Below are 27,367 nucleotides of genomic sequence, written 5' to 3'. Positions count from 1 at the left end.
CGTGAGATTTACCCCATCTCTTGTCCACCACTACAGTGATGGAGTTCCTTCTGCCACTGGTCTCATCAAGTCTTAAGGTCACCACAGTCAAAGGTTATTTGGCAGTCTTGTCTGTGTATAAGAGATCCCTGGATCATGGCTCATTTTTTACGATCCCAGTAATGGCACAATTCCTGAAAGGCCTTGTAAATAAACTTCCTCCAACCCTTTGTTGTCCCAGATTGGGACCTTAATCTGGTACTGACCTTTCCGATGGCGGCTCCTTTTGAGCCTATGCATGCTTGTCCCCTGAGACCTCTCTCTTTCAAAACAGCCTTTTTGGTGGCTATTACATCCGCTAGGCGGGTGAGTGAACTGCAGGCCTTATGCTGCAAGCCAACCTTCCTGTGTTTTTTCCAGTAAAATGTCTCACTCGGGGTAAGGCCTGGTTTCCTTCCCAAGGTTGTCTCAGAATTCCACCTGCCGCAATCCATAAACCTTATGAAATGATATGGCATTTATAACACACCTATACACAAGTGTTTCAAGGTGTGAAAAACCTTCCGGTCTTCTGCCCTCCTCTGCACCCTTCTAAGCAGGAGGAATGGTTATATCACCTAGACACGAAAAAGGGCATTGAGTTATTATATTGCGAGGACAGATGATTTCAGGAGAGCTGACCAGCTCTTCATGACCTTTTCCTTATCCCATAAGGGCCTGCCCATAACCAAGCAGACTTTATCCCACTGGATAATTTTCTGTATAGCTGAAGGCTACCAGTCCACTGGAAAGGAATTACCAGCAGGTATCCAGGCCCATCCGACAGGGGATTTCTCGGCATCAACAGCATTACAAAGGGGAGTCTAATTTCCGGAGATTTGTCATGCTGCAACATGGTCGTCCCTTCATACTTTTGGTAAGCACTATATTCTGGAGGTGGCTCGTACAGCTGATGCTTGTTTTGGCAGGGCAGTGCTGCAAAATTTCTTAGTATAACTTTCTGCCTGCCACCATCATCTACTTCATCTTCTGCTTTGGGAGTTTAGCAGATGAGGAATCTGCGGGAGAAATGCAATCCATTGAAGTAGAAATGACTTACCGTAATCATCTGCTGCAGATTCCTCTTTGAATGGATTGTGTCCTCCCACGTTTTCCTCATCTTTGATAATTATCTTCCCAGCTTCAGCTCCTTCGGAGAAAAATAAATCTCGACATAAGGCGCTGTGCGGTAGCGTTGATGACTCTATGTCCCTCGAGTGCCTCTGTCCGATCATAGACGTCATCCGCAGTATTATTTTTTTTTAGCAATTTTTATTGGTTTCCCTTTTACCCATGGCATACAAACAGTAAACACAAACAATAATGCACAACAAATCATTCTCTGTTAGGGATATTTGTTGAGCAGCGACATGGTCATCCCTTCAAACCTTTGCTAAGCACTATAATCTAGATTTGGCTAGCACAACTGGTGCGTGTTTTGGCAGGGCAGTGCTGTAAAATGTCTTAGTCTAACTTTCTGCCCACCTCCTTCATCTACTGCTTTAGGAGTCTATCAGATGAGGAATCTGCGGGAGAGAGGCAATCCATTGAAGGAGAAATTACTTACTGTAATGTTCTTTCTTTCTATGGATTCTTCCCCCACAGATTCCTCGTCTCCCGTCCCATCCATCCCCGCTCACAAAGTCGGTGGTTGGTGCGCATCTTCTCTTTAACAAGGATTTAGTGATGGCCCTCAGTGACCGTTTTCTGTCCTTCCTGCCACATGTTCAAAAACATATATATACGTTTTCTGATGCTACTTGTTGGTTCCCATTGCAAATTCTTCCTCCTTCGGAGGGTTATGGTTATTTAATTTTCTGGGGGTCAATGAGCCCGTTATCTCTCGGTTTTCCTATGCAGCGTGGTGTACTCTGGAAGAAAAAGGGGGAAACTGAGGTGTGAGCCGTAGTGACGAAGTATATATACGATGCCTGGCATCCCGTCAGGAGCCGACGATCGGCGGCCGAGTCGAGGTCCACTAACGCACCCTGTCGAAAAAATTTCAAAGCAGCAGAGCAGGATGGAATATATCTATCAGATGAGGAATCTGCAGTAGAATAATCCATAGACAGAACATTACGGTAAGTAATTTCTCCTTCAAAGGGATTGTGTCCTCCGACGTATTCCTTATCTTGATAGATCATCTCCAGCTTGCTGGCCTCGGAATTTTTTTTCAGTAGAGGGCGCTGCGCGTCGATGTCCCTCGAGCCGATGTCCCTCGACAGCCTCCATATCGGCGCCGATGTCATCATGCGTATAAATAGACTCGCGCAGCGTCCGTTGCTCAGTTCCGTTTTTCCGCGCTTCGTGGGCCTCTGAATCGCATTGCTCAGTTTGTTAGTCGGAGAATATATTCTTCATTATTCCTCGAGAATACCAACTCTTACTCGATGGCTTCCTCATCCAACCGACAACTCCACGGTCCGGCTTCAAAAAATGTGGAGACTGTGGAAAGAAAATGCCATTGACAGATCCTTACAGGATCTGTTTGTGGTGCCTGGGATCGGAGCACCAATGTTCGGAGTGCGAGGACTGCATGTCCATGACGGCGAAAGCCTTGAAGGAGCGTAAAGGGAAGCTTGAGAGAGGTAAGACAGTTAAAACTCCTTCGAAAGTTTCCTCGGCTGAGTCGAGACATTCGTCTCCTCGCCGACACAGGAAACATTCTCGTTCTAGGTCTCGAAGCAGTTACTACCACTCTTCGAGATCCAAGCATTCAAGTAAGAGACGTCGAAGATCCCCTTCCTCGTCTTCTTCCTCTTTTTCTCCGGAAAGAGTCACCCGCCCCACAAAACATAGCTCTAAGGCTGAGTGGGAGGAATTCCATAAAAAAAGGATGCTTAGCGTCTTCAAAAAAGCGGCCTTGACCCCCTCGAAGACAGCTGAGGGTGATACCTGGGGTGAAAGACCCGAAAAATCTAAACGCCGCGAGTCGTTGCACCCGGCGAAAGAAACTACTCGAGAGCGTCACGAACCCTCGAGCAAATGCACTGTGCCGTCGACGCCATCGTCGAAGGCGCCATCGACGCCATTATCGATGGGCTCATCGACACATAGGTCGATCGAATCGACGCCGTCTTCGACATCAATGCTGAAAAAGAACAAACCCACCGCTGTTACTACCTCACAGCCAGTGTTCATACCCAGGGCCTCTGTCATGACTTCGAGGTCATCGACAACCTCGAGTAGGATCCTGATCCTCTCAAGTTCTTCGAGGCCTCTTCCAATCTTCTCGACACCATTTTCTGTGTTTTCGAAGCCTTTAACGTCTGTGTCGACGACGTCGACGTTTTCCCAACCAATTATGACAAATTTAGCCCCTTCTGCTCTGGAAATGGGATTTAAGCCATTTCCCAGGTCTGATCATTTCAGACCTTTGTCTTCAATTTATGAGGAAGGGGAGGATTAGGATCAAGAAAGAACTGTTGGGTTGCAGAGATCTGCAACACCAGAACCAGAGGAATTTACCTCTGAGGAAAATAGGTTGAAGGACCTTCGAGAATCCTTACATGAGGCAAGTGGGTTAGATACTTCCCCAGAAATAGAATTTTCCAGACCAGACCCAGGGGAACATGCTGAGACCCCTTACAGAATTTTAATGGCAAGAATTATAGAATTCATGGGTTGGTCTACACCTTCACCTGCATTCCAACAGGATGACCTTACAGACATTTTAGTTAAAGGCCCACAGGAGGATCCTGTGGTTCTATTTCACGCTGCATTACAAAGAAAGATATTGGCTAACTGGGAAACTCCTGAGGTTATCCCGGTGGTTAACAAAACGTTATCAGCCAAATATAGGGTATCTACTACTGACCCTGAATTTTTATCTAAACATCCAACTCCAGAGAGTCTGGTTGTTCAAGCAGCAACTGCATCAGGCAGTAGATCGGCATACCGTACTGTTCCACAGGACAGGGATGACAAAAGATACGACTCTATGGCTAAGAAAGTTTTTTCTGGCTGTAGCATGGCGTTGAAATCTATTAATGCTACTTGTACGCTCGCAAGGTTCAGCCATGCACTTTGGGAGTGTGCTTCATCAGCGGCTGACTGCCTCACAGAGGGAGAAGAAAGGGAAGCGTTTCTAAACATCATTAAGGATGGTAAAGACGCGATGTGAGAATCCCTTCAAACTGGCATTGATTCTGCTGACAGCATCAGTAGGGCCATGGCGGCAACTACTACAACCCGCAGATTTGCGTGGTTGCGAAAGTCTGGGTTTCCTCCAGATGTACAAGCCAGACTTTTAAATATGCCCTTCGACTGCTCTTCTTTTTTTGGTAAGAAGGCGGATGACAGCCTAGAAAAGTTACAGACATCTAAAGCAGCAGCAAAATTCCTGGGAGCTGCAATCCGTCAAACGCCATATCGCCCCTCAGGAACCTCTTGGAGAGGTAAGTCCTTTCGCTTTTATTCCACATTCGGAAAAGGAAGAGGACAGTCAGTTCAAAGAGGTCAAAAAAGATTCACCCGAGGTGGACGGGGTAAAAATACAAAAGCCGCAGCAGCAGGTGCCTCTTTACCCTCGGCACCTGCATCAGCCACTTCTAAATCACTCTGAGGACTCTCCTCACAAGATACCAGTAGGGGGCAGGCTAACTCAACATCTGACGGAATGGCAGGCTATTACGTCAGATGCTTGGGCATTGGAGAGAGTTGCCCAAGGTTACGGCCTGCCTTTTCTACGCATTCCTCAGAGTCATCTACCGGGGAACAGCTCTCGGAAAGTTCCAGATCAGCTTCACTTGCAGGAAATTGTAGACCTGGGGGAGAAAGGTGCCATAGAACCGGTACCTGTAGCGGAGAGGAACAAGGGCTGGTACTCCCCCTACTTCCTAATACTGAAGAAGGACAGAGGACTGAGACCTATCTTGGACTTACGAGAATTGAACAAGTTCCTCAGGAAGGATAAGTTCAAGATGGTAACTCTTTCTCAGATCCTTCAGGCCCTCCAACTCCAGGACTTGCTGGTATCTCTGGACCTTCAGGATGCTTATTTCCATGTGCCAATCCATCTCAAACACAGGAAATACCTGAGGTTCGCAATTGGCGACTCTCATTATCAATTTCGAGTTCTGCCATTTGGGCTGACCTCCGCCCCACGGGGCTTCACCAAGCTGTTGTCGGTAGTGGCTGCAAGTCTAAGGAGGGAAGGGATTCTGGTCTACCCCTACCTGGACGATTGGCTGATCAGAGCTGTATCTCCGGAACAAGCTCAGATCCAGCGAGATTATGTTTGCTACTTCCTTCACAAACTGGGCTTCTCCCTCAATTTAAAGAAGTCACAGATGATACCATCACAGAGACTCCAGTTCATTGGAGCGGTCCTGGACACTTCCCTGGGAAAAGCCTCGCCACCAGAGGTGAGGGCTCAAGATATTCTGCAGATGGTCACCAAGTTTCAAAATGCCCAAAGTCTCCCAGCCTTCGACTTTTTGAGGTTGCTAGGCCTCATGGCATCCTGCATCTTCCTTGTGCCAGAGGCTCGCCTGAGAATGAGATCTCTTCAGTGGGCACTAAGAACTTAGTTGTCACAATTCTCAGGAAGAATGACAGATCTCCTTCAGGTTCCGGACAAGGTGGCTCGAGACCTTCAGTCAGAACATCTTGAAAGGAGAACTGTTTTGGCAACCATGGCCGGAGATAACAGTAGTCACAGATGCCTCACTTACGGGGTGAGGAGCCCATGCCAACGACTTGACCAACAGCGGTCGTTGGTCTCCATCGGAGTCCAGACTACATATCAACCTGTTAGAGCTGAGAGCAATCAGACTAGCGCTGAAGGCTTTTCTGCCAGCTGTACAGGGGAAAAATGTCCTGATAATGACGGACAACACAGTGGCCATGCACTACCTCAACAAAAGAGGAGGCGTAGGATCACTGCCTCTGTGCAGAGAGGAGATGCAGCTCTGGTTTTGGGCAATCCAAGAAGGAATCTCTCTATCGGCAGTTCACTTAGCCGGAGAGAAAAACTTGACAGCGGACGCTCTGAGCAGGCAGAGTACAGTTTTCCACGAGTGGGAACTAGCTCAGGAAGTCCTTAAACAGATCTTCACCCTTTGGGGAACCCCTCAAGTGGATCTGTTCACCACCATTATCAAGAGGAAGTTTTCAAGCACACTGCAGAGGAACCATCGTATTTCAAGTTACCCTTAGTAATACAATTTCTGAAGGGATTAACCAATGTCTATCCTCCAAGATCATTCCAAGTTCCCTTATGGGACTTAAATTTAGTCTTACATTTCCTGATGGGTACTCCTTTTGAACCACTCCACTCTTGTTCACTAAGGTTTCTCACCCTTAAAACTGTCTTACTAGTGGCATTGACATCTGCTAGGAGGGTGAGCGAATTACAAGCTCTATCTTGTAAACCCGCTCATACAATTTTTCATAAAGACAAAGTTGTCCTACAAGGGAAGCCTAATTTTCTTCCCAAAGGTGGTTTCTGAATTCCACATCACTCAGAAGATTACTTTACCTTCATTTTATCCCCCTCCCCATCCGGGGAAAGAGGAAGAAAGGCTGCATAGGCTGGACCCAAGGCGAGCTTTGAGTTTTTACACCTGCAGACTTGCTTGGATTAGGCAAGCAGACCAACTGTTCGTAGGTTACTCAGGGCACAAATTGGGATTACCGATAACAAAACAGACCCTTTCCAGGTGGATTATTTTAGCCATTCTGGAATGTTACAAACTGGCAGGGAAAGAGCCTCCTCAAAATCTTAGGGCTCATTCAACCAGGGGTATCGCAGCCTCTTCGGCCCTCCAAAGAGGGGTACCGATTCGAGACATATGTGCAGCTGCCACATGGTCATCCGCACATACCTTCACAAGATTTTACAACCTTGATTCCTCCTCTAGCCAAGAGACTAGATTTGGCAAAGCTGTGTTGCACTCTGTGCACTCTTGAAGGGAAACATGGCAATTTGACTCCCACCTCCAGTTACACACCACTGCTATAGGAGTCTATCAAGATAAGGAACACGTCGGAGGACACAATCCTTTTGCAGAACAAGTTACTTCTTACCTGGTAACGTTCTTTCCATGGGATGTTCCTCTGATGTATTCCTTATCGCCCCTCCCATCCATCCCCTCAGTAAAACTTCCCTTGTGGTTACAGCTTATACAGTTTACGCTCCTTCTGGGTCACTAACCAATTCATATAAAACGACTGTTAACGTCAAAACGGAACTGAGCAATGGATGCTGCGCGAGTCTAGTTATATGCATGATGACGTCCGCGCCGATACGGAGGCTGTCGAGGGACATCGGCTCGAGGGACATCGACGCGCAGCGCCCTCTACCGAAAAAAAATTCAGAGGCCAGCAAGCTGGAGATGATCTATCAAGATAAGGAATACGTCGGAGGAACATCCCATCGAAAGGACGTTACCAGGTAAGAAGTAACTTGTTCTTCTGCACAATCCCAACAGCTACACTGTTTTAATGGGGATTGTGCAACCAGTTTCCTCCATTGCAGTTTGTGGCACTGGCGTGGGATTTGAATTTGGTGTTCTACATGGGTGCTTCGTTTGGTCCCCTGCATGCTTGTTCTATTAGACAGCTCACCGTTATGGTGGTCTTCCTGGTGGGCCCCCCTTCCACTCTTCTGGTGCGTGAGCTCCAGATGTTGTTTGTCAAGCCTCCTTATTTGGTTTTCTCCAAAAAGAATGTGGCCTTGAGAATGAGGCATTCCTGTATTTCTCTTAAAAGATGTATCTTCCTATTTTTTTCTTCTGCCGGTCCTTCCGAAGCAGTGGATAAAGTCCATCGGCTGAAGCCAGCGGCCAGCCTCATCTACTACATCTCTCAGGTGAGGGACGTCAGGAAAGATTACCAGTTTTGTATGTGTTATGCTGGTGCCCGTGCTGACAGTGCTGTGACCAAACAGATCCTGCCAAGGAGGATCATTCTCTGCATCTCAGAATGCTATTATCTGGCTGGGAAGTATATGCGTGAAGGTCTCATTCAATCGGAGGACTGGCTGCCAACTCAGCCATGCAGAGAGGGGTCCCTGTTCTGGACATTTGCCAGGAAGCCAAGTGGGCTTTCCTTAGCACACATTTGGCAAACATTACTGCCTGGATTTCCAGTGAGGATAGGATGCCCCTTTTGGTAGCGTGTCCTCCAGAGCTTTCTGGTATGTGTCGGGGTGCTCTCTTCCCTCCTCTAAATCCACATCCTGCGATGGGAGCCTATCATACATGAATAATCTGTGGGAGGGAGGAATCCATTGGAACAACAAATTACTTACCTAGCGGTAATGTTCTTTCTGATGGATGTTCCTCCCATGGATTTCTCATCGCCCCCCCCAACCTGCCACACTTGCATAGCTAGTACACCTTTAGTTCTGCAGTCCCTCAGTGTCAGTGCTAGGGGAAAAGGGTGGAACTGAGATCACAAGTCGCTGTGCCTCAATTTATATTGGCCCTAATGTCACTCTCTGGTCGTAGAGGTGTTGAGCCGTGCTGCACTCCCTTGTTGTGGAAAGGTTTCCAAAGTTCAGCTGTGCTGTACATAAAGTATCATAAATGAGGAATCCATGGGAGGGACATTCATCAGAAAGAACATTACTGAGAGGTAACCAAATTGTTGTTTTATTATCGTCAATCCAGTTAATGTTAATAACATTGATGTCCAAAATGAAATCAAACACACAAATTCAGGCTGGTTGTTTTTGGTTCCAAAGATGTTTACAAAGGCCTTGAAGCCCTGATATTTTGGATGATTATTTATTTTTTCTGTTTTAGATGTTTAGATGGTTTCCCAATAAAATTAGGCACCAGCAATTTGTGTTTGCTATATTGATGTCAATGTCTATACAAGGAATAGCAAATCTCCAAAGTCAGTGGAATATCATCGGAGAGTTCAGTAATGTTCCTCAGGAAGAGTTATTAGAATGGATAACATTTAATACCAAACCAAGTAAGTTGATATTTTCTTTTTTTTCTTACGTTTTTTCGCTAATTTACAAGGTAATTCAAATCAAGCATTGTCTTCGAAAGTTTTTGTTCTTCATTTTTTACCCTGATTGTATACGCTTCATGGAGTCCCATCTGTAAATGGGCTCTCATGAATGTCTGGCAATAAGAGGCACTGTATGGAGGAGTGACCACACCTAACCATCCTAACATAAAAAAACATAAATGTTGTCTTTTTCTGGTGCAGCCATGCTTCAAATGGCACAAATATTATGCCACTCTTTTATCCCTTTTTTGCTATCCGTCTTTGCAAGTCCCACTATTGGAACACTTTCCCAGTGTCAGTTGATGTAGCTAATGACCCTCTTGCAAGGGTGTACAAGCCCTGGCTATTTGATGTATTAATCAAAATGGAGTGGGTAATTCCATCTCAGAGAATTGTGATCTTCTAATCAAATCCCCTTTCATAAGCTCCATGCCAAACACATTACATACACTTGTGACTTGCTGCATCTGTCTCATGATCAGCAGCTCCTGCTCTCCAGTGGTACAGAGCAGGTTCAGAGGTCACAGATGCCCTTTTGGACAGCTTCTGTGACAGCCAAGTCACTGCAGTACAGGGGTTGCATTTAAGTTTACACCTCTGTTATAAATTCCATATGATTATGATAAACCCCTCACTCGGTGGCAGGGTAATCTGAATATGTAAGCCATACCCTGTGTGTTATGGTAGTGAAGGATTTGCAGAATTATAAAGTGCCACAGCTGATTTATATCATGAATGTTTCAGCACTGTGAGCCCAGCTCAGTTGTGAAAGGGTTATCTGTATTCTCGTCAGACAGCCGTTCCATGCTAGCCCAGCTGGACCATTGGCTGAATGGCTATGCCTCGTCTTTGCCCCTTTGTGAGGTCTGGCAACACCTCTCTCCAGCCCAGAAAGCCCTCAACAAGGCTTGTCCTGGGAAACAAGAATAATCGGGCACGCCCTGTAAAGACTGGAGTGGGGGCTATCTTTACTTCTGCCCACTATATAGTTGGGGTATAGGCAGAGAGCACCCCAGCCAAGGTTTTCTAATGGTATCTATGGTCGAGCAACCAAGGCTGAGACTCAAAGGAGCTGATCTGGTTCTTGGGTACAGTGATTCCCCAAGCTCACCACAATGGAATGTCCGCACACTATGTTAGGTGATAACAGTCCTTGTATTAAAGGATCAAAGGTCCGGTAAATATACACAAATAAATATGACTCACTTTGTGCTAGAAATCTAAACAGGCAATTTAACATATATTTTTGGATTAATGTTTGAATACTGAACTTGCGATCTGCTGTAAAAAGCTAACAGTTGTACCACCTAGAACTGTGTGTGTGTGTGTGTATGTGTATATATATTTCTGAGGCTTGTGGAATCTGCTTAGATCACATGCTGTGCATAGGCCGACATCCTAGTGGAAGCTGCGGAGTATTACAGTTTGTTTTTCGAAACTCGAAAATGGGCGTCGACACAGGCGTGCCAGTAATACTATCCCTAGTGTGACGTCCACTGTACCCAAGATCCCTCACGCGTCTAGGATCCTCAGATTGTTTTTTTCCGCCATACTGGTCGGAAGCATCTTGCGGAGTCCCCTGGCCTTAGCCATACTTTTGCTAATTATTGAAGTTTAAAATTATTTATTAACATCCTTCCCCACCCCAACGTCGACACTCGACGACGGCTGGAGAAGACATCGACCGTCGCCTGCTGCACGACGGATCTGGGCCTCGGAAGGCCGCTGGCCTCGGCCCGGGCCTAGTAGGCCGCTGGCCTCGGCCCTGCAAGTAGGGAGAGTGGGGGGTGGTACATACTCTTCACTCTTGGTATATAGGTACACCTTATATATTTCCTACACTTACCAGCCCGCTGCCTCAAGGTGCGTATGGAGGGTACCCCTTTCCAATTCTGCCCCAAGTGCAACCGCAAATACCCTTGGGTCGACAGGCACGCCACGTGCAATCTCTGCTTGCCGAGGGACCACCCCGAAGCGAACTGCAGAGCGTGTAGTAGGTTTAAGCCTAAGACACTTAAGGACCGTTCGACAAAGCGTTGGGCCCACCACGCCAGGCAGGCGGCCATGGCAGCGGAGGGCGCCTTCAGCGATGGCAGCGACGCCGTACTTTCGGACGGCGAGGGCATTACGGCGTCGAAAGACTGCCGAGCGCAGGTCCCCGACCTCGGAAGGTTGTCCGGCAGGGCGGCTATGGGGAAGACCCCCAGCGACGCAAGCGCTACACACCCTACACACACTAAGCACACTAAGTCCAACCGAACCTCGACGACGTCGACTTCTCGGAAAGAGGCACAGATAGAACGGTCCGACTCGGTGTCCTCTGGGCGCTCTCGATCGAGATCGCCTCATGACGCAAGGCAATCATCCACTCTTGCCAAGAGTGCCTCGCTCCCTAGATTAACGGAAGTTCGATCGTCGGAAGACGAAGACGACTTCCACCCCCAGGCCGCGCTCCAGGAGACCGAGGCCGCAGTTTACACCAGCGAGGCCCCACGCTCGAAACACACAGATACCTCTCCAGACCCTCGACGCCAGGCGTCGAAAGTCTCTGGGGCCTCCAAGGGGCAGGGAAAACATTTTTCCACGCACGGGGAGGGGGGGAAACAGCGGAAAGCACAGCCTTCCACTCCTGTAAGACCATCCTTCCACCCTAAGCAGACAGACAAACACAAATCTACTGGGACATCAACATCCAGCAAGGGTACCCTTGATAAGTCCTCTAAGTTGCCTACTAAAGTCATACCCTGTTCCAAAGAATGGTCCAGTGAAGACATAGACAGGGTCATGTCAAGGATGTCTTCCTTAGCTGATTTTTATGACAAAAACCCAGAACATTTCCTTTCGTATGACCCTCAAGGGGCCACACCCTCAGGCTCCTCTGATCCTATCCCCCTAAGTAAAAAGGCCCGGTTCGAAAGACCTGCACCCTTCGAGGTGCAGCCTTACTCTACTCCACCCCCAGATACCAAGGACAGCCTTTCCCTGAAGGGGACCAAATTATGGAGGAACAAACCGGGACTGAATACTATGCGGATGATGAGGACCTGGAGGAGGTAGAAGATGAGCAGGAAATTTACAGAGTATATTCCCCGGTAGAGAGCGAAGCCCCAGTTACCGACTCGCCAGTTGATAACCAGCCCCTCCTTAATGAAGTTCTCGCTCGCGCAGCAGAACATTTTCACATCGACACCCACGGTGTACAGGAGGAAAGGGACTTCACAGAAGAGTTGGTGGGAGAGAGGAGGCCGGTCGCTCAGACCATCCCTATCCTTAAATCCATCCAACGTAGAATAGATCCATCCCTGGTGAATCCTAACCTCACCAGAGCCGTCAACCCCAGAGTCGAAAAACTTTTTCGGGCAGCCCAGTCTGACCCTCTTTATATAAGAGGACATCTCAAACCAGACTCCCTAGTGGTTACCAACACTCGGAAGAGGGCTGGGACACCCTTATCGTCGTCAGAAGCTCCTCCCGACAAGGAGAGCAAAAAGCTGTACGGGTTTGGCAGGAAGGTAGCCTCAACGTCCGCCTACCAAGCAAGGATTGCAAACTCCACCACCCTGTTGGCAAGTTACAACTGCCATCAATGGGAAGAGGTTGTGGCGCTCATAGCCTCTGCTCCTGAACCGTTAAAGGGCCAGTTGGCTCGGATCTCGGCAGAAGGGAGAGCCGTGTCTGGTTGCATATTAAAAGCAACTTTCGACGCCGCGGACCACGCAGGAAGATTGATAGCAGAAGGTACTGTTATCAAGAGACATGCGTGGTTACGGCAGTCGGGGTTCAAAACAGAAACCCAGGCTTCATTAATAGACAAGCCGGTGGAACCCGATCTATTGTTTGGGAAAGCGGTCGAAGACGCACTTAAGAATGCCAAGGACGAATACGAGACTCTCAAATCCCTTGGCCAGCTTACCAACAAACCCCCTAACCAGAGGGGGAACAGTAATTTCCGTCGCCCACGCGGCCAAAATTCACAAAGAGGCAACTATGCCCAAGGACAGGGTACACAATGGAACAACAACCAGCAGTCTACCCAAAGTTACGGCAGGGGTAACAAGAGAGGTCGTGGAAGAGGCAGAGGCAGCCCCAACAAGGGAGGTGGCACGCCTCCACCAAAGCAGTGACGCTCAGTTCAGGGTCCCTTCTCACGCAACCCCAGTAGGGGGACGCATTTCCAACTTCACCCAGGCTTGGGAAGGGATCACCTCAGACAGATGGGTGCTGTCAACAGTGTCCACAGGATATTGTATAGAATTACTGCAGCGTCCCCGGAACCACCCTCCACGACAAAGAATACACTCCTTAGAACATCAGAAGATCCTTCTCGAGGAGATCACCATTCTGCTAGAAAAGGACGCGATAGAACTCGTCCCAGGACACCAAGTAAACAAGGGTATCTATTCAACTTACTTCCTTGTGCCAAAGAAAGATTTGACAATGCGCCCAGTATTGGACTTATGGCCTGCCAACAAGTATGTCAAGCCCCAAAAGTTCCGTATGACCACGCTACAAGAGGTAATCCCCCTCCTAAAAAAGGGGGATTACATGGCAACCTTGGATATGAAAGATGCTTATTTTCATATTTCCATGCTCCCAGCGCACAGAAAATACTTGCGCTTCAAGGTGGACAGTCGCCACTACCAATTCAAGGTACTGCCCTTCGGGATAGCTTCAGCACCAAGGGTATTCACCAAGGTACTGGCGGTGGCAGCTGCACACCTACGCAGGGAGGCAATCCCAGTGTACCCTTATCTGGACGACTGGCTCATAACGGGGGAAACCCCAGGAATTTGCAGGTCAAACATTCAGAGGACTATCGACCTCCTCCACGAATTAGGCTTCTCTATCAACGAGAAGAAGTCAAGTCTGGTGCCAAGCACCTCAAAACAGTTCCTAGGAGCAATCCTAGATACTCAGAAAGGGTTGACCTTGCCTTCGGAAGAGAGAATTCGGAATATACTACTGCAAATTCCGCATTATCAGTCAGGTCAACAAATAACGGAACGCAAAGCAATGCGGTTACTGGGCATGATGGCGTCATGCATTTACCTGGTCCCCCACGCGCGTCTGCGCATGCGTCCCATGCAGGAATGGTTGGCGAAACAGTGGTCTCAGGCAAGTGGTCAGTGGGACGATCTAGTGGTCGTTTCGCCAACACTCGTACAGAGCTTACACTGGTGGACAAGAGAGAATCTCGCAAGGGGAAAACCCTTTTACGATCCAGAAGTACAGGCAGTGGTGACTACAGATGCATTACTGACTGGGTGGGGAGCTCACCATCTCCACCACACAGCTCAGGGTCTCTGGTCTCACTCAGTAGCCAAGAACCACATCAATCTGCTAGAGCTTCTGGCAGTATTCCGAGCGCTTCGGGCGTTCGAGCCCCATCTGCTAAACTTGTCGGTGCAGATCCGGACGGACAGCACGACAGCCATGTTCTATCTGAACAAACAAGGAGGGACTCGTTCGCCAAATCTGTCCAAGCTTGCCCAGAAAATCTGGATATGGGCACTCAGACGGAACATCTTCCTGTCATCACAACATGTTCCAGTGGAGCTCAATTCCCTAGCGGATGCCCTAAGCAGAGACTCCCTCCCAGAAGAACACGAATGGGTCCTTCACAGAGATATCGCAGAAGATCTCTTCTCTCAGTGGGGTTTCCCCACTATAGACCTATTCGCCACAAGCGAAAACAAACAATGCCCAGGATTTGCATCCAGGTTCCCCCAGCCAGACTCCCAAGGGAACGCCCTGTGGATGAACTGGTCAGGGATGTTTGCGTACGCTTTTCCACCAACTCCTCTCATCAGGAAGGTGGTGTACAAGATGAACAAGGAATCGATGACGCTCATCCTAGTTGCTCCCATGTGGGCGAGACAACCATGGTTTCCACACCTACGCAGGATGGCGGTGTGCGAGCCCATCAAACTCCCAGCCTGGTACAACCTACTGTCCCAGCAACAAGGTCAAACAGTGCACCAGGAACCCAACTCAATGAACCTGGCAGCATGGCTCCTGAGGTCATAGAGTTTGGCCATCTCAATTTATCACAGAGGTGTATGGACATCCTAAAATAATCCAGGAAACCAAACACAAGGCACTGTTACTTTGACAAGTGGAAGAGATTCGTTATTTGGTGCCAGAATAAACAAATCAACCCAGTTGATTGCACTCCTTCCAACGTTGTAACATACATGCTCCACCTGCTGGTCGCAGGTTTGGTTTTTAACTCTCTGAAAGTACACCTGGCAGCCCTCTCGGCTTACACCACATCCCATAACAAAGTATCGTGGTGGAAAGTACCAGTAGTTAAAGCCTTCATGGAAGGAGTAAAGAGACTTCACCCTCCTATTTCGAACCCACCGCCAGGATGGGACCTCAATGTGGTGCTAGCTAAGCTCATGGGCCCCCCTTTCGAACCCATGCATAAAAGTAGTCTCAAACACCTGACTTATAAAACGGCCTTCTTAGTAGCCATTACCTCTATAAGAAGGGTCAGTGAAATTCAGGCTCTGTCAGTGCAGGATCCTTTCTTTACTATCCACAAAGACAAACTGGTTTTACGCACACACCCTAGGTTCTCACCTAAATTTATATCTAAGTGCCATGTAAACCAGTCCATCGAGCTTCCGGCTTACTTCCAGAACCCGCAAAGCTCAGCTGAGGTGAAACTACACACCCTTGATGTGCGTAGGGCGGTCCTCTACTATGTAAATAAAACCAGACCGCTAAGGAAAACAGATCAACTGTTTGTCTCCGTAGCTAAAGGCAGAGAAGGGGATCGCGTCTCTAAAGGCGCGATCTCGAAGTGGATTATCAACTGTATACAGCTGTGTTACTCTCTTTCTGAAAAAACTCTGCCTTTTACGCCAAGGGCCCATTCTACTAGAGGCATTGGGGCCACTCTGGCTTTCATTGCAAATGTTCCCCTCGACACCATTTGCAAAGCAGCTACTTGGAGCTCTATTCACACTTTTACTCAGCATTACTGCATTGACACTCACTCCAAGACAGATACACAAGTGGGACAAGCGGTTCTAAGACACCTGTTTGCTCATGACCCTTCTCACATCCCACCTCCTTCTTCTGGTACTGCTCGCTAATCTATGCACAGCATGTGATCTAAGCAGATTCCACAAGCCTCAGAAGGGATACATTACTCACCGTAATCGTATTTCTGATGCTTGTATCTGCTTAGATTCACATGCGACCCAGCCTTCCTTCCCTCCGAGAGAAGGCGCATGATTGCTTGTAGTCTTACCTTTCTGTCTATCTGCTTGGATTACCTGTACTCACGCTACTCCTCATGCTTCCTCATGTCAGAAAAAATACAATCTGAGGATCCTAGACGCGTGAGGGATCTTGGGTACAGTGGACGTCACACTAGGGATAGTATTACTGGCACGCCTGTGTCGACGCCCATTTCCGAGTTTCGAAAAACAAACTGTAATACTCCGCAGCTTCCACTAGATGTCGGCCTATGCACAGCATGTGAATCTAAGCAGATACAAGCATCAGAAATACGATTACGGTGAGTAATGTATCCCATATATATATATATATATATATATATATATATATATATATATATATATATATATATATATATATATATTCACTAAAAAAAAACTTTGTGGAGGGGACGTTATGGTTAAATTGCCCTAACAAAAACCTGCACACTTCACTACAAAAATACTTTCCAGCTCCCCTTTATGCTTCAAATTAAAACCGAAAAACCCCTGAAATTCGACAGTTATGGTAAAGTAAGCCCCCAACCCTGCCACCACCCATGTGCGCTGCTAACACTAACACCCAGACCATGAAAGATGTCATCTCAAATGTGAATGCTAACATCAATCACGACATCATTTGTTTAGCCCCTTTCTTTTCCTTCCCTGCCATACATGTATATGTGCATTCAGTAAATAAATGTCACTAAAGGAATGTTATACTTCACAGTGCAACCAAAAACCACTGCACATTCCCCCATTATAGTAAGCTAAGCAAGCATAACTCGCACCATCTACGTCCCAGAATTACTGCACACTTACCTGAACGAAGTATGCCTATTGGGCAATGTGGAAATAGGTTTTATATTCATGTAGGAACGTCCACCTTCAACATTTGCCTTTAACAACGCCAACACGTACTGGTATGCAGCGACTGCGAATGCACTACACATTATATGTTGGTAGGGAAAGTTGTACTTATCTGAAAAAGACATCAGGTAAATGCAGCCTTCCTCCCAAAGAAACAGCAGCAGTGGTGTAATGCAAAAACATAAGAAACTGTGTTGCTGTCTTGCACATAACAGACGGAAAAAATGTGTTGCCACACATACAGTCACTCATAATACCGTTTGATGCCTTTTTGATCAATGGTCGCATATTGCCTTATTGCCTGCCCTGGCAAAAAAATAAAGCCACCCGTAAACAAAGTTAATAATGGGTTAATAACGACCTTTCACAGTATAATTGAAAAAAAAATAAAACTTGAATACACTCCACGCACTCCTTATTTCTCTGTAAAGTACACAGGCGCAATAATCCTTGCCAGCAATAGTCTAAATTACGAATGCAGGAATGTGTGCTACTAAAAAGGACGTGTACTTGTTGTAATCCAAGGCGACTTTGGCAGTAAGGATCACAAAAGAAAATCCTCTTTCAAGATGGCCGCCATAGAAAGGGAAGGCGTTTATTGCATACGTAGCCCCTCTTCCCTTTCCATTGCAGGTTGCAAAAAGCACAAGGATGTGGCGTGACGCAGAACCTGTAAATAAACATTCAGCGACGTACAAGCTAATAAATTACATTTGCAATTAAAACAGAGGAATGGTAAAGAACACGTAACCATTTTACAGGTTACAAACTAGATTTATTTAATAACAAACTTGCAGAGACCATCGGAATAAGCGCATAATCAATGCAATGATTACAATGCTGGTTAGGGAGGCATTGCAAATGTTGAAGATAAAGAGGCCGATTTTGTTGCGCAAACAAACATTTTGGGGTTTTCGTTGAAGCAGTCGCTTTGTTTCCACAGTTATTTCCCAAAAGTCATCATGACGTTGAGCCTACAGCACCATAAATGATGTCACGTTGTTCCGAATAATGAGTTCAGTGAATGGACAAAGCGGGCTTACAGTGTCATTCCACATTATTGTTAGGGACAGGCAACCGCTCACCAGCAGTTGTATTTGCCGTCCGAAGAAGCCCTCACTCGGGATTTGAAAACCATGGCACGCACAGTACGGCAAAATATACCTAGTCGGGAAAAGTTACAAAAAATAAGTGTCAGTAACCAACCTGTACCAACATTTTTTAAAAGATCAAATAGAAAATGTGCAAAGTGGTACACAAAAATACGTGCTCAAAGTTGACATTTTAGTAATATGTTACTAATGTCCAAATGTACCTATAGGTGGAGGTTAGAAATGGCGAGATTTTGCATGCGCCATAAGAGAAAACAAAATGGCAGTACACACAAAGACGATAATTTAGGTATGAAACACAAAAGAGTGGACAAATAAAAAAAATTACGTCTCGTCATTTCAGAGAAGACCAAAAAAAAGTGCAAAGTTATACACAAAGCAATGCAAACAAAGTAGGCCTTTGAAATTAGAAATATAAATAGTAAAAAATGTTGAGTGCAGCCATACCCTGCAAATGAGCAACATGTGCACTCTGCAACATTACAGGACAAGGGCAGAAAAATAATAACTTAATTATATTACCATAATCAGATGGGCAGTTACGTAAAAATAAAGCACGGATTGCTGTACAGTGAGCCAAAGTCAACTTACAAAATATTTACAGCCTCCATTCTTTTGCGGGAAATCAGTCATGAATGTGTTTGCAGCGAAGAATCTTCCTTGACTGAAATGCATGTCACTTACAAACTTTTTAAAACATAACCTTATCAATTGCGGTTGTTTTTTTACCCATTCATTCCGTGAATAGCGTGCAAGTTTCTCTTGGGCTCAAGGTCAAAAAACAATTTCCCCTTTACTTTCACTCGGATGCGCGGGCGTACTGAGCGGTCAACCAAAAAAGCAACTACTGTTGCCTTGTCAGGTGCTGTACCTTTGTCTGCGGAAGCTGTTGAGCCCTCACAATCCTCCCAAGCTGTGGAGTCAACTACTGGATAAAACAGCAGAAATCTCCACAACTCAAAGGGAAAGGGGGAAGTGGAGAAAATAACAAAGACACGGGTAACTCCTCTTGTAGTCGAGAACCTGTAGAAGAAATAAACAAATTACTTTAAAATCTCATTTACTATAACCTTTCTCCTATATTTCCCCTTAGTGTTCAAGAAATACCTGTTAAGCCTCCCTGAAGAGCTGAGAGGCTAGTTGTGTAAATGTTTCTTTGAACTTTGAAGATTACATAAAAATACTTCTGAAGGAATTATTCCAAAGTCTTGTTTACCTTGACTCTTATGCTAAATTTCAGGAGATCGTTTTTTCTTTGATGAAATAAGATTGCAATATTTGTTCCTTCAAATTCAGTTCGTTTATGCCTTAATTCAAAAAACAATCCTTAACTTCATTTATCCTAAACTGGATAGTTGTTTCTATGTTTGCTTTAGAGTTCTCAGGGAATTCTAAACACTTCTGGATGAAAGTTTTATCATGTTATTTAACTAAATTGAAAACTCTCCTTTAAATACTAAACAGCAAGTAGAGTTCAATCAAAACAACACTTTCTCATTGCACACGCACGTTGAGATCTATATATATAACTAAATCCCAAACGTGCATGTGCAAAATAATAGTGTCCTTAAAACACTTAAAACTCCTAATGCGCATGCGCTAACAAATAGTGTCCTTAACATGAACTCCTTACGTGCATGTGCGAATAAATTGTGTCCTTAACGTACAAAACTCATAATGCGCATGCGCATAATATAGTGTTCCTAAACATTGAACCTTACGCGCAAGTGTGAATTTATTCAGGCCGCCTTATTCACATGCGCTCGGCTGGGAACACTACCCAACACCTCTCCGTCATATTAAATAACATTTACTAGTAATGCCTCTTAATTTGCTCATGCGTGATGACGGGAATAACAAATCCCTTCAACACCATCAATCGCGCATGCGCACTAGCTTCTGAGCGGTTTCAAATGCGCAACGCTTATAACGGAACTTGCAGTCTAGCGCGTATTCATTTAAACATTTCAGAAATATTTCTTTTATTCAATCACTAAGGCGCATGTTACTATTTTGAAACACTTACATTTAACCAGCGACTAGATCGCTAGAAACGTTCCTAATAACACTTAAACATGAATGGAAAAAATATTGTAGTTGCGTGTGAATGAAGTTTCTTGCTCCTTTCATGTAAACAGTCACAGATGAGCAGAATCAAGCAAGAGCCTAAACTAAATATCTAAACTACATAGAATATTCTGCTCTTCAAAGTCAAATAGGTTTTCTCTTCTGTAATAGTTTTTGAAATTAAATAAGTTCACAATCTTCATAAGAGCTTTAAATCGCTGCGCTCCCACCAATGAGTCTGCTTGTCCTGTCCAACGATTAATGCTTCTCAAGAAATGATTCAAGTCCAAATTGACTGTCTCCAAGTTTCATAGATTAGACCAAAATAAAGACTAAAGGAAACAGGACCTCCCTGCTTCAGGTAAGACAATGAAAGGCAGTTTAGAACCTTGGAACTGTCTCAACAGCCTCCAATCACAAAATAACATCTTGACTACCAATCAGATCCCTGATTGATTCCCTTCTTCCTTTCCACCATGCTGGATTGGGACACTCTCATTCTGATAAAGTGATAGTCAAGGAATATGAAGGGAGTATTAGACATAAACATAAATTATCATTGAAAACAAATTATTAATCAAAGAAAACTAAAATAAATGAAGACTGACAGAGAAATTAAACCTGACAGGCCTTCACTCAGAAGGCAAATGCATTCTTCCTTTGAAGCAACATAATGAAATCTAATTATCAGAACCTGTACTCCAATACAGCTTCAGAAGCGCAGTTTCAAGCAAACAGTGCAGATGATGGCCTTAGTTCTCAAAACTGTAGAGGCCAATCTGAGGGAAATATTATTGCAAAACACATTTTAATCCACACGCTGTAATTGGTGGTGGTGCAGTGAGCACGAACTTCCATGTAAACGTATCATTTTACAAACAAGAAAACTGCACTTTTCCACAGCTCATTGGGCCCCCTCAAAGGTCACCTTGTGAAATACTATTACTTGAGTGTGAGAAGTGTAATGCTCTCTTGTTTGGCAGCTGTTTCTGGCGGTGTCTGCGCACACAAAAACATTAGTAGAAAAGAGGGGGCCACCGTACAAAGCTACCTTACTGCACGCTATTTTGCAAACAATCTAGGAAAGAGCCACATGGTCGTGAGCACAACCTTTTCCCCCGTTCAGTGTAAGGGGAAAAAAGAAGTTTTGAGAACCCCTCCCCCTTACAACTTTTGCCCCCATGCACCAAACATGACCAAACTTTCCAACCAAAGTCAGAGTGGGCGATATATTTTTTTCCCAACGTTTGGCGACAATTAGTCCAAGAGTAGGACATTTATAAGGCAGCCAAAAACAGTTCTTTCTATGGAAAGAGCCACTCCACCAAACCAACACATTCACTAACGTCCCTCTCGAATGTGCTGCAGTGGGTGGCGGCAGGACCTAGAGGTTAAGATATATGTCCACGTACTTTTAAATGTATAGGTGTACAATGGCTTATACCTCCACCGCTAACAAGGTCGTTACTGGGTGCATGGGCTTCGGCCATGCAGCCAAGACTGTACACCCTCCCCAGAACCATCTGACATGCTAACCTGTAGGACGAGTGTATGCACTGCAGTAACATCAACTGGTGTTTTCTGGGCAGGGCCTAGGAGTATGATGTATGGACTACGTGCTGCAGGCATGGAAGCAAAACTCTACATCCTTCCCACAATCCCCACAGTGATGTACAGTAGTACGGGTGTATTGATAGGTGTGCTATGCTTCACTTATTCTGGCCAGACACTGCACTCCTACCTGTTTGTCCATAGATATTATAGAAATGTGTTGATGTGCACTGGCTTATAACTCCAGTGCTTATAACTTTGTTGTTGGGTGCATGGCCTTGTGCCATGCACCCAACACTGTACACTCTCCCCTCAACCATGTAAGCGATAATCAATACTACACCTGTAGCCATGGTCGTGACATGCAGCGGTGGTTGTAGGCAGGGCCTACAGTCTTGGAAGTATGGCCTTCAGCCTACGGCCTACGGCCATGCATCCAAGACTCCAGGACCTGTCCACAAAAACACTGCAGCATGTCACAACCATGGTGGCGTACTAAGGAATAACACATCCATAGGAAAATGTAATGTAATCGGGAAATACACTCAAAAATAGTGGTCACTAACGCCACGTGTGTCCTGCGCACATTTTCAAGGTGCCTGTACACAGCAGACTCAAATAGTAGCCTTCATTTTCTGCACCTACAAACATCCTGAAAATGTCCATGCACCCAACACTGTACACTCTCCCCTCAACCATGTAAGCGATAATCAATAGTACACGTGTAGCCATGGTCGTGCCATGCATCACTTACTCTGGCCATACACTGCACTCCTACGTGTTTGTACATAGATATTATTGCAATGTGTTGATATGCACTGTCTTATAACTCCAGTGCTTATAACTTTCTTTTTGGGTGCATGGCCCAACACTGTACACTCTCCCCTCAACCATATAAGTGATAATCAATACAACACGTGTAGCCATGGTCGTGACATGCAGCGGTGGCTGTGGGCAGGGCCCACAGTCTTGGAAGTATGGCCTTCGCCTACGGCCATGCATCCAAGACTGTAGGCCTTGTCCACAACCACTACAGCATATCACGACCATGGTGGCGTACTAAGGAATAACACACCCATAGTAAAATGTAATGTAATCAGGAAATACACTCTAAATTAATGGTCACTAAAGCCATGCGTGTCCTGCAAACATTTTCAAGGTGCCTGTACACAGCACGGACTCAAATAGTAGCCTTATTAGATCCTTCATTTTCTGCACGTACAAATATCCTGAAGAAGGCGCCAATGCAGGTTATCTAGGCCTTGCCCACAACCACTGCAGCATGTCATGACAATGGTGGCGTACTAAGCAATATCACACCCGTAGGAAAATGTAATATAATAGGGAAATAGACTCAAAATTAATGGCCACTAACGCCACGCGTGTCCCGTGAACATTTTCAAGGTGCCTGTACACAGCACGGACTCAAATAGTAGCCTTATTAGATCCCTCATTTTCTTCACGTACAAACATCCTGAAGAAGGCGCCAATGCAGAATATATAATCGACAATTGCCAGCCAAACAAGTACAGTATTTCATCCGTCTCTTACCCTGTGATCCTCCCCACGCATTGCAGGAGAGCAAAACAGTTTTGAAAACAGCATTTCGCCTCTGGTAAGTAGCGCGCTGTCTTCGGATTGAAGATGTCGGGAGCATCCACACATTCTGACGTACATCATGGCTCGCTGGAGCCAATCGGCGCAGATGTCGCGTGTCTGCGGTGATGACGCCGTCCCCCCCTGGCCAATCGGTATCATGTCCCCCGAGCGAACAGGAAAATGTGACCACGGAGCGGACATAGATATCACTAATTTATTCAGACATATTTTTTGGTCGTTTTAAAGGAAAGTACTAGACGGATGGTGACCAAATTTACAAAAACATGCTTTCTGGACCAAGCCCCTGTGCCTACCGCAGATTTTGTCAAAATCCGTCCAGCTGTGTCACCTGTAGCCGTGCGCAAAGTTTTCCCCCATTCAGTCTGTGGGAAACAAGATGTTTTGGGACCCCCTATAACTTTGCCCCCCTGGCCAAAAATCTCCAAACTTTGCATTAAAATTCAGAGTGGCCCATATACTTGTTTTGAAAAGTTTGGTGAGGATTCGTCCAGGGGGAGCGGAGTTATAAGCCGCCCAAAAAAGTGCTCTTCCTATGGAAACAGCAACTTAACCATAACTACATGGCCACTACCGTGGCCACAATATATATATACACACAGGGCCTGCGGTAGCGGCCCTGTAGTTATGGTTAAGTAGCTCATCTCATAGGAAGAGCACCTTTTGGGGCAGCTTATAACTTTGCCCCCTCCCCTGGATGAATCCTCACTGAACTTTGCAAACAAAATATAAGGCCCCCTCTGAATAATTCTGCTTAGTTTGGTGAGGTTACATCCAGAGGGGGTACAAAAGGTGTGGTTTGCCTTACAGACGCAATGGAAAAAGTTGCTCACGTCTACAGCCCAAACCGCTGGACTGTTTTCACCAAAGTTGCGGTAGGAGTGGCGTTTTGGTCCCAAAAGCATGCTTTTGTAAATTTGGTGTAAATCTGTCCAGTATTTATTTTTCAAAATGAACCTACTTCCCTATTCGGTCTGCGGACACCCCCCCCGGACCAATCATGGTCCAGCGTGAAGTCTGCGGACAATCGATGCGCCCAATGATTGGATGGTGAAAAGCGCGAGGAGCGCCATATTTTTTTAAACACTGAACATGTTGCGAATAGTGACAGGATATGCAAGAGACAGAGAGAATTGTCCTCTGCGTACGTACATGTTTTAGGAAACGTGCTATTGTGAGTTGACAAACTGAATTTTGTCATCTGGATATGTTTGGAAGCCAACAACTGTATCAATTGCTCCATTTACTAAACCTTGTTCTACATCAGGGTTACTTTTTAGAATTACTCTGAAGTTTAGGCACAAAGTTAATATTTTCTCCAATCCAACTGTGTTGGAGAAAGATTTTCCTAAGCTATTTAGTCGTGCTGTTGACACATACGCAGTGTCATGCCGTGCACTTCTAGTTTGTCTGTGGAGCTGATGTGCAGTATGGGTTGCATTTCTTTTTTTAACATTGTCTTGTTGAATTGGCTACAGCTTGCAAGGGTTGGCATTAATGACATGCATTTTAGATTTTGTTGAGTTAATTGTTCCATTACATCAGGAGCAGATGTGTTTCGCTCATAGATGAGTCTACTATTTAAGATGGATCTTTAGTAAGCAGACCAGTTCTAATGCTTTTTAAAATGTTAGCATAGATGAGATAGATGAAATGTGCATGTTATTATGCTTGTTATGTCCGCGGCTTGCTGAAGTTGGTCATGGTCGACACGCATGCAGAGTGGCAATTGTTGTTCGTGGTGGTTGAATAATGCCCGGGGATTCACTCCCCTGATTGGGAGGGGTTTTGGGGATGGTGCGAAGGGACAAAAGTTTAAAGTATGCTTGGCTTGCGATTTGGTGGATGAGGTGCATCTCATTTTAGAACTGATTTTGCAGAACAATGCCATGTCCTGGTCCTGACCCGGTTTCAGTTACCATATGTCTTCGGTCTGAATGGCGGATGAGGAGAATTGTGCTCATGAGCTGGAATGTCAGAGGATTAGGAAACCCTGTGAAAATGTTCAAATTGCAACTTTATGTTGAACGCCACAAAGTCTGTGTTCTTTTTTTGCAGGAAGCACACACGTTGGCGGGGAGTTGTGACAGGTTTGCTAAGTCATGGGGTGTGCATTGCTATTATACCACTTATTCCACTCAGAGCCGTGGGGTGATGACCCTAGTGCATAAGTCCCTTAGATACCCTCAAAAGGCAACACATGTAGATCCCCTGGGGCGCTATGTCCTAGTACATGGCGTCTTGATGGAGCGGGAGGTGGTTCTCCATATATATGTATGGTCCAAATGTTGATGACCCTGAATTATATTCTCAGCTGTTCCCCCTACTGACCCGATTTCCCCTAGTTCCCATATTTTAGGGGAGCGGGGGGGATTTTAGTACCATAGTTGACACCGACCTCGATGGATCCAATACTAAGGCCTGACCGCTAACCAGGGCAGCCAAGACCACTTTAGGTGCATATTTCGGAGGGTGTTGTCGACGTATGGAGACTGTTACATCTGCTGTCACAGGAGTTCTCCTTCTATTCACAGTGCACGACTCACACTCGCAGATCGACAGGTGGTTGATCTTAGATACCCTGGTTGGGCATGTTGTACAGGTGCGTTTCCTACCCAGAACCTCATCCGACCACTCACCGGTTATGTTCACACTGGCCTGGGCGGAGGGGCACAGAGCGCCTCGTTCATGGAGACTCAAGCCAAATGCACTGCTCGATTCTGTTTTTGAGTCTGAGATTGGATCCTGTATTGACGAATACTTGATTAATGTCCGGTCTGTGGACTTTCAGGCTACTCTGTGGGAGGGCTTTAAAGCCTACATCCACGGTGTAGCCCTGGCAAAGGAATCGGGGATCCTCAAAGTGTTAGGGAGAATTCTCTGTTTAGGCTAAATTTCCTAACCTAGTGAGTCCCCCAGCAGCTTTGCTGGATTTTTGGGGTTTATTTTTTTCTCCTGCCAAGAGTGAGACTCTTTTACCCTCACTCTTGGGCATGACTTGAGAGTGTTTCTGTGACTTGCAATGTGCTTATGGGCTATGGGGTATTTTTTCCCCATAGGCTATCATTGGTTTTTAAATGTGTGCTACACAGCACCCTCAGTGCAGTAACACAGGGGTGTCATAGAGACCCCCAAACATAGACTCTACACCCTGGGACTGACTACTGTCTCCCTGGGTCTGTAAAGTCACCATTGACTTTACTAGTCTTAACTTAGGAACTTAACCAGTACAAACCATCATACTGTGGAAGTACTGGTAGGGGCAATTAGATTGCCCCTGGGTCTGTTGTCGAGGGGGTACTGTCCCGTCCCCCCTCGCCGAGTTTCTGGCTGGTGGCAGTGGATACCACGGAAATATTCCACCAGAATATTTCCCAATGGGATTTCCCATTGATTTTAATGCACCACTTTTTGGTGCAATGTTAAAGATACCGCCGGTTTATTTATTTAATATAAATTCACCGGTTGGGATTTTTTGCCAGAACTCGCCGCCAAAATGGCGTCTAGGTTCACTTCAGTAACCCTGAACCCGAGTCGAGCTTTTGTTCCACTTTTGGCGGGCTTCTGCACAGAAGCCCTCCAAAGTGGTGCCATTCTGTCTGGGTACCACAGGGGGTGTGGGAGGGGGTTTAGGCACCCTGGACTGAGTTGCCTTGCCAACTCATGTCGCACTCTGGTGTGATTGGCCCAAGTGGTGAGCCACCCCGCTCACCACTTAGCATGTTTGAGTGACAGCTAGGCTGTATGAATGGGGGTTTGCTGCATAAAAGCAGGGTTTTTGGGACTGGTTCTTCAGAAGTCGCCACAGGACCTAAGAAGCCGAAGAGGGAGAAGCCGAGCCGACCTGCCAAGACGACACCACCGGTGGAGCCCTGCGGAACCGTCTCACCACTTTTCCCGACGACAGAGGAGATCTCCCGCCTGGTGGGGACAACC

General features: G+C 46.0%; 1 protein-coding gene across 3 annotated transcripts in view; it reads left to right on the top strand.

The window, feature by feature from the left end:
* Positions 1-27,367, top strand: part of DPY19L1 (dpy-19 like C-mannosyltransferase 1) — a 2,006,077-nt gene that overhangs the window by 1,710,781 nt on the left and 267,929 nt on the right. For all 3 annotated transcript variants that reach the window (XM_069613244.1, XM_069613243.1, XM_069613242.1), the window contains one exon: positions 8,769-8,943. In XM_069613244.1, coding sequence (XP_069469345.1) covers positions 8,769-8,943 — 175 coding nt within the window. The remainder of the gene's footprint in view (positions 1-8,768; positions 8,944-27,367) is intronic.

The sequence above is a fragment of the Ambystoma mexicanum genome, chromosome 5p (assembly GCF_040938575.1).
Source record: "Ambystoma mexicanum isolate Mex_15411 chromosome 5p, UKY_AmexF1_1, whole genome shotgun sequence".
Classification (NCBI taxonomy): Eukaryota; Metazoa; Chordata; class Amphibia; order Caudata; family Ambystomatidae; genus Ambystoma; species Ambystoma mexicanum.
The sequence above is the reverse complement of the archived record's forward strand: the minus strand, read 5'-3'. Positions and strand labels throughout refer to the sequence as shown.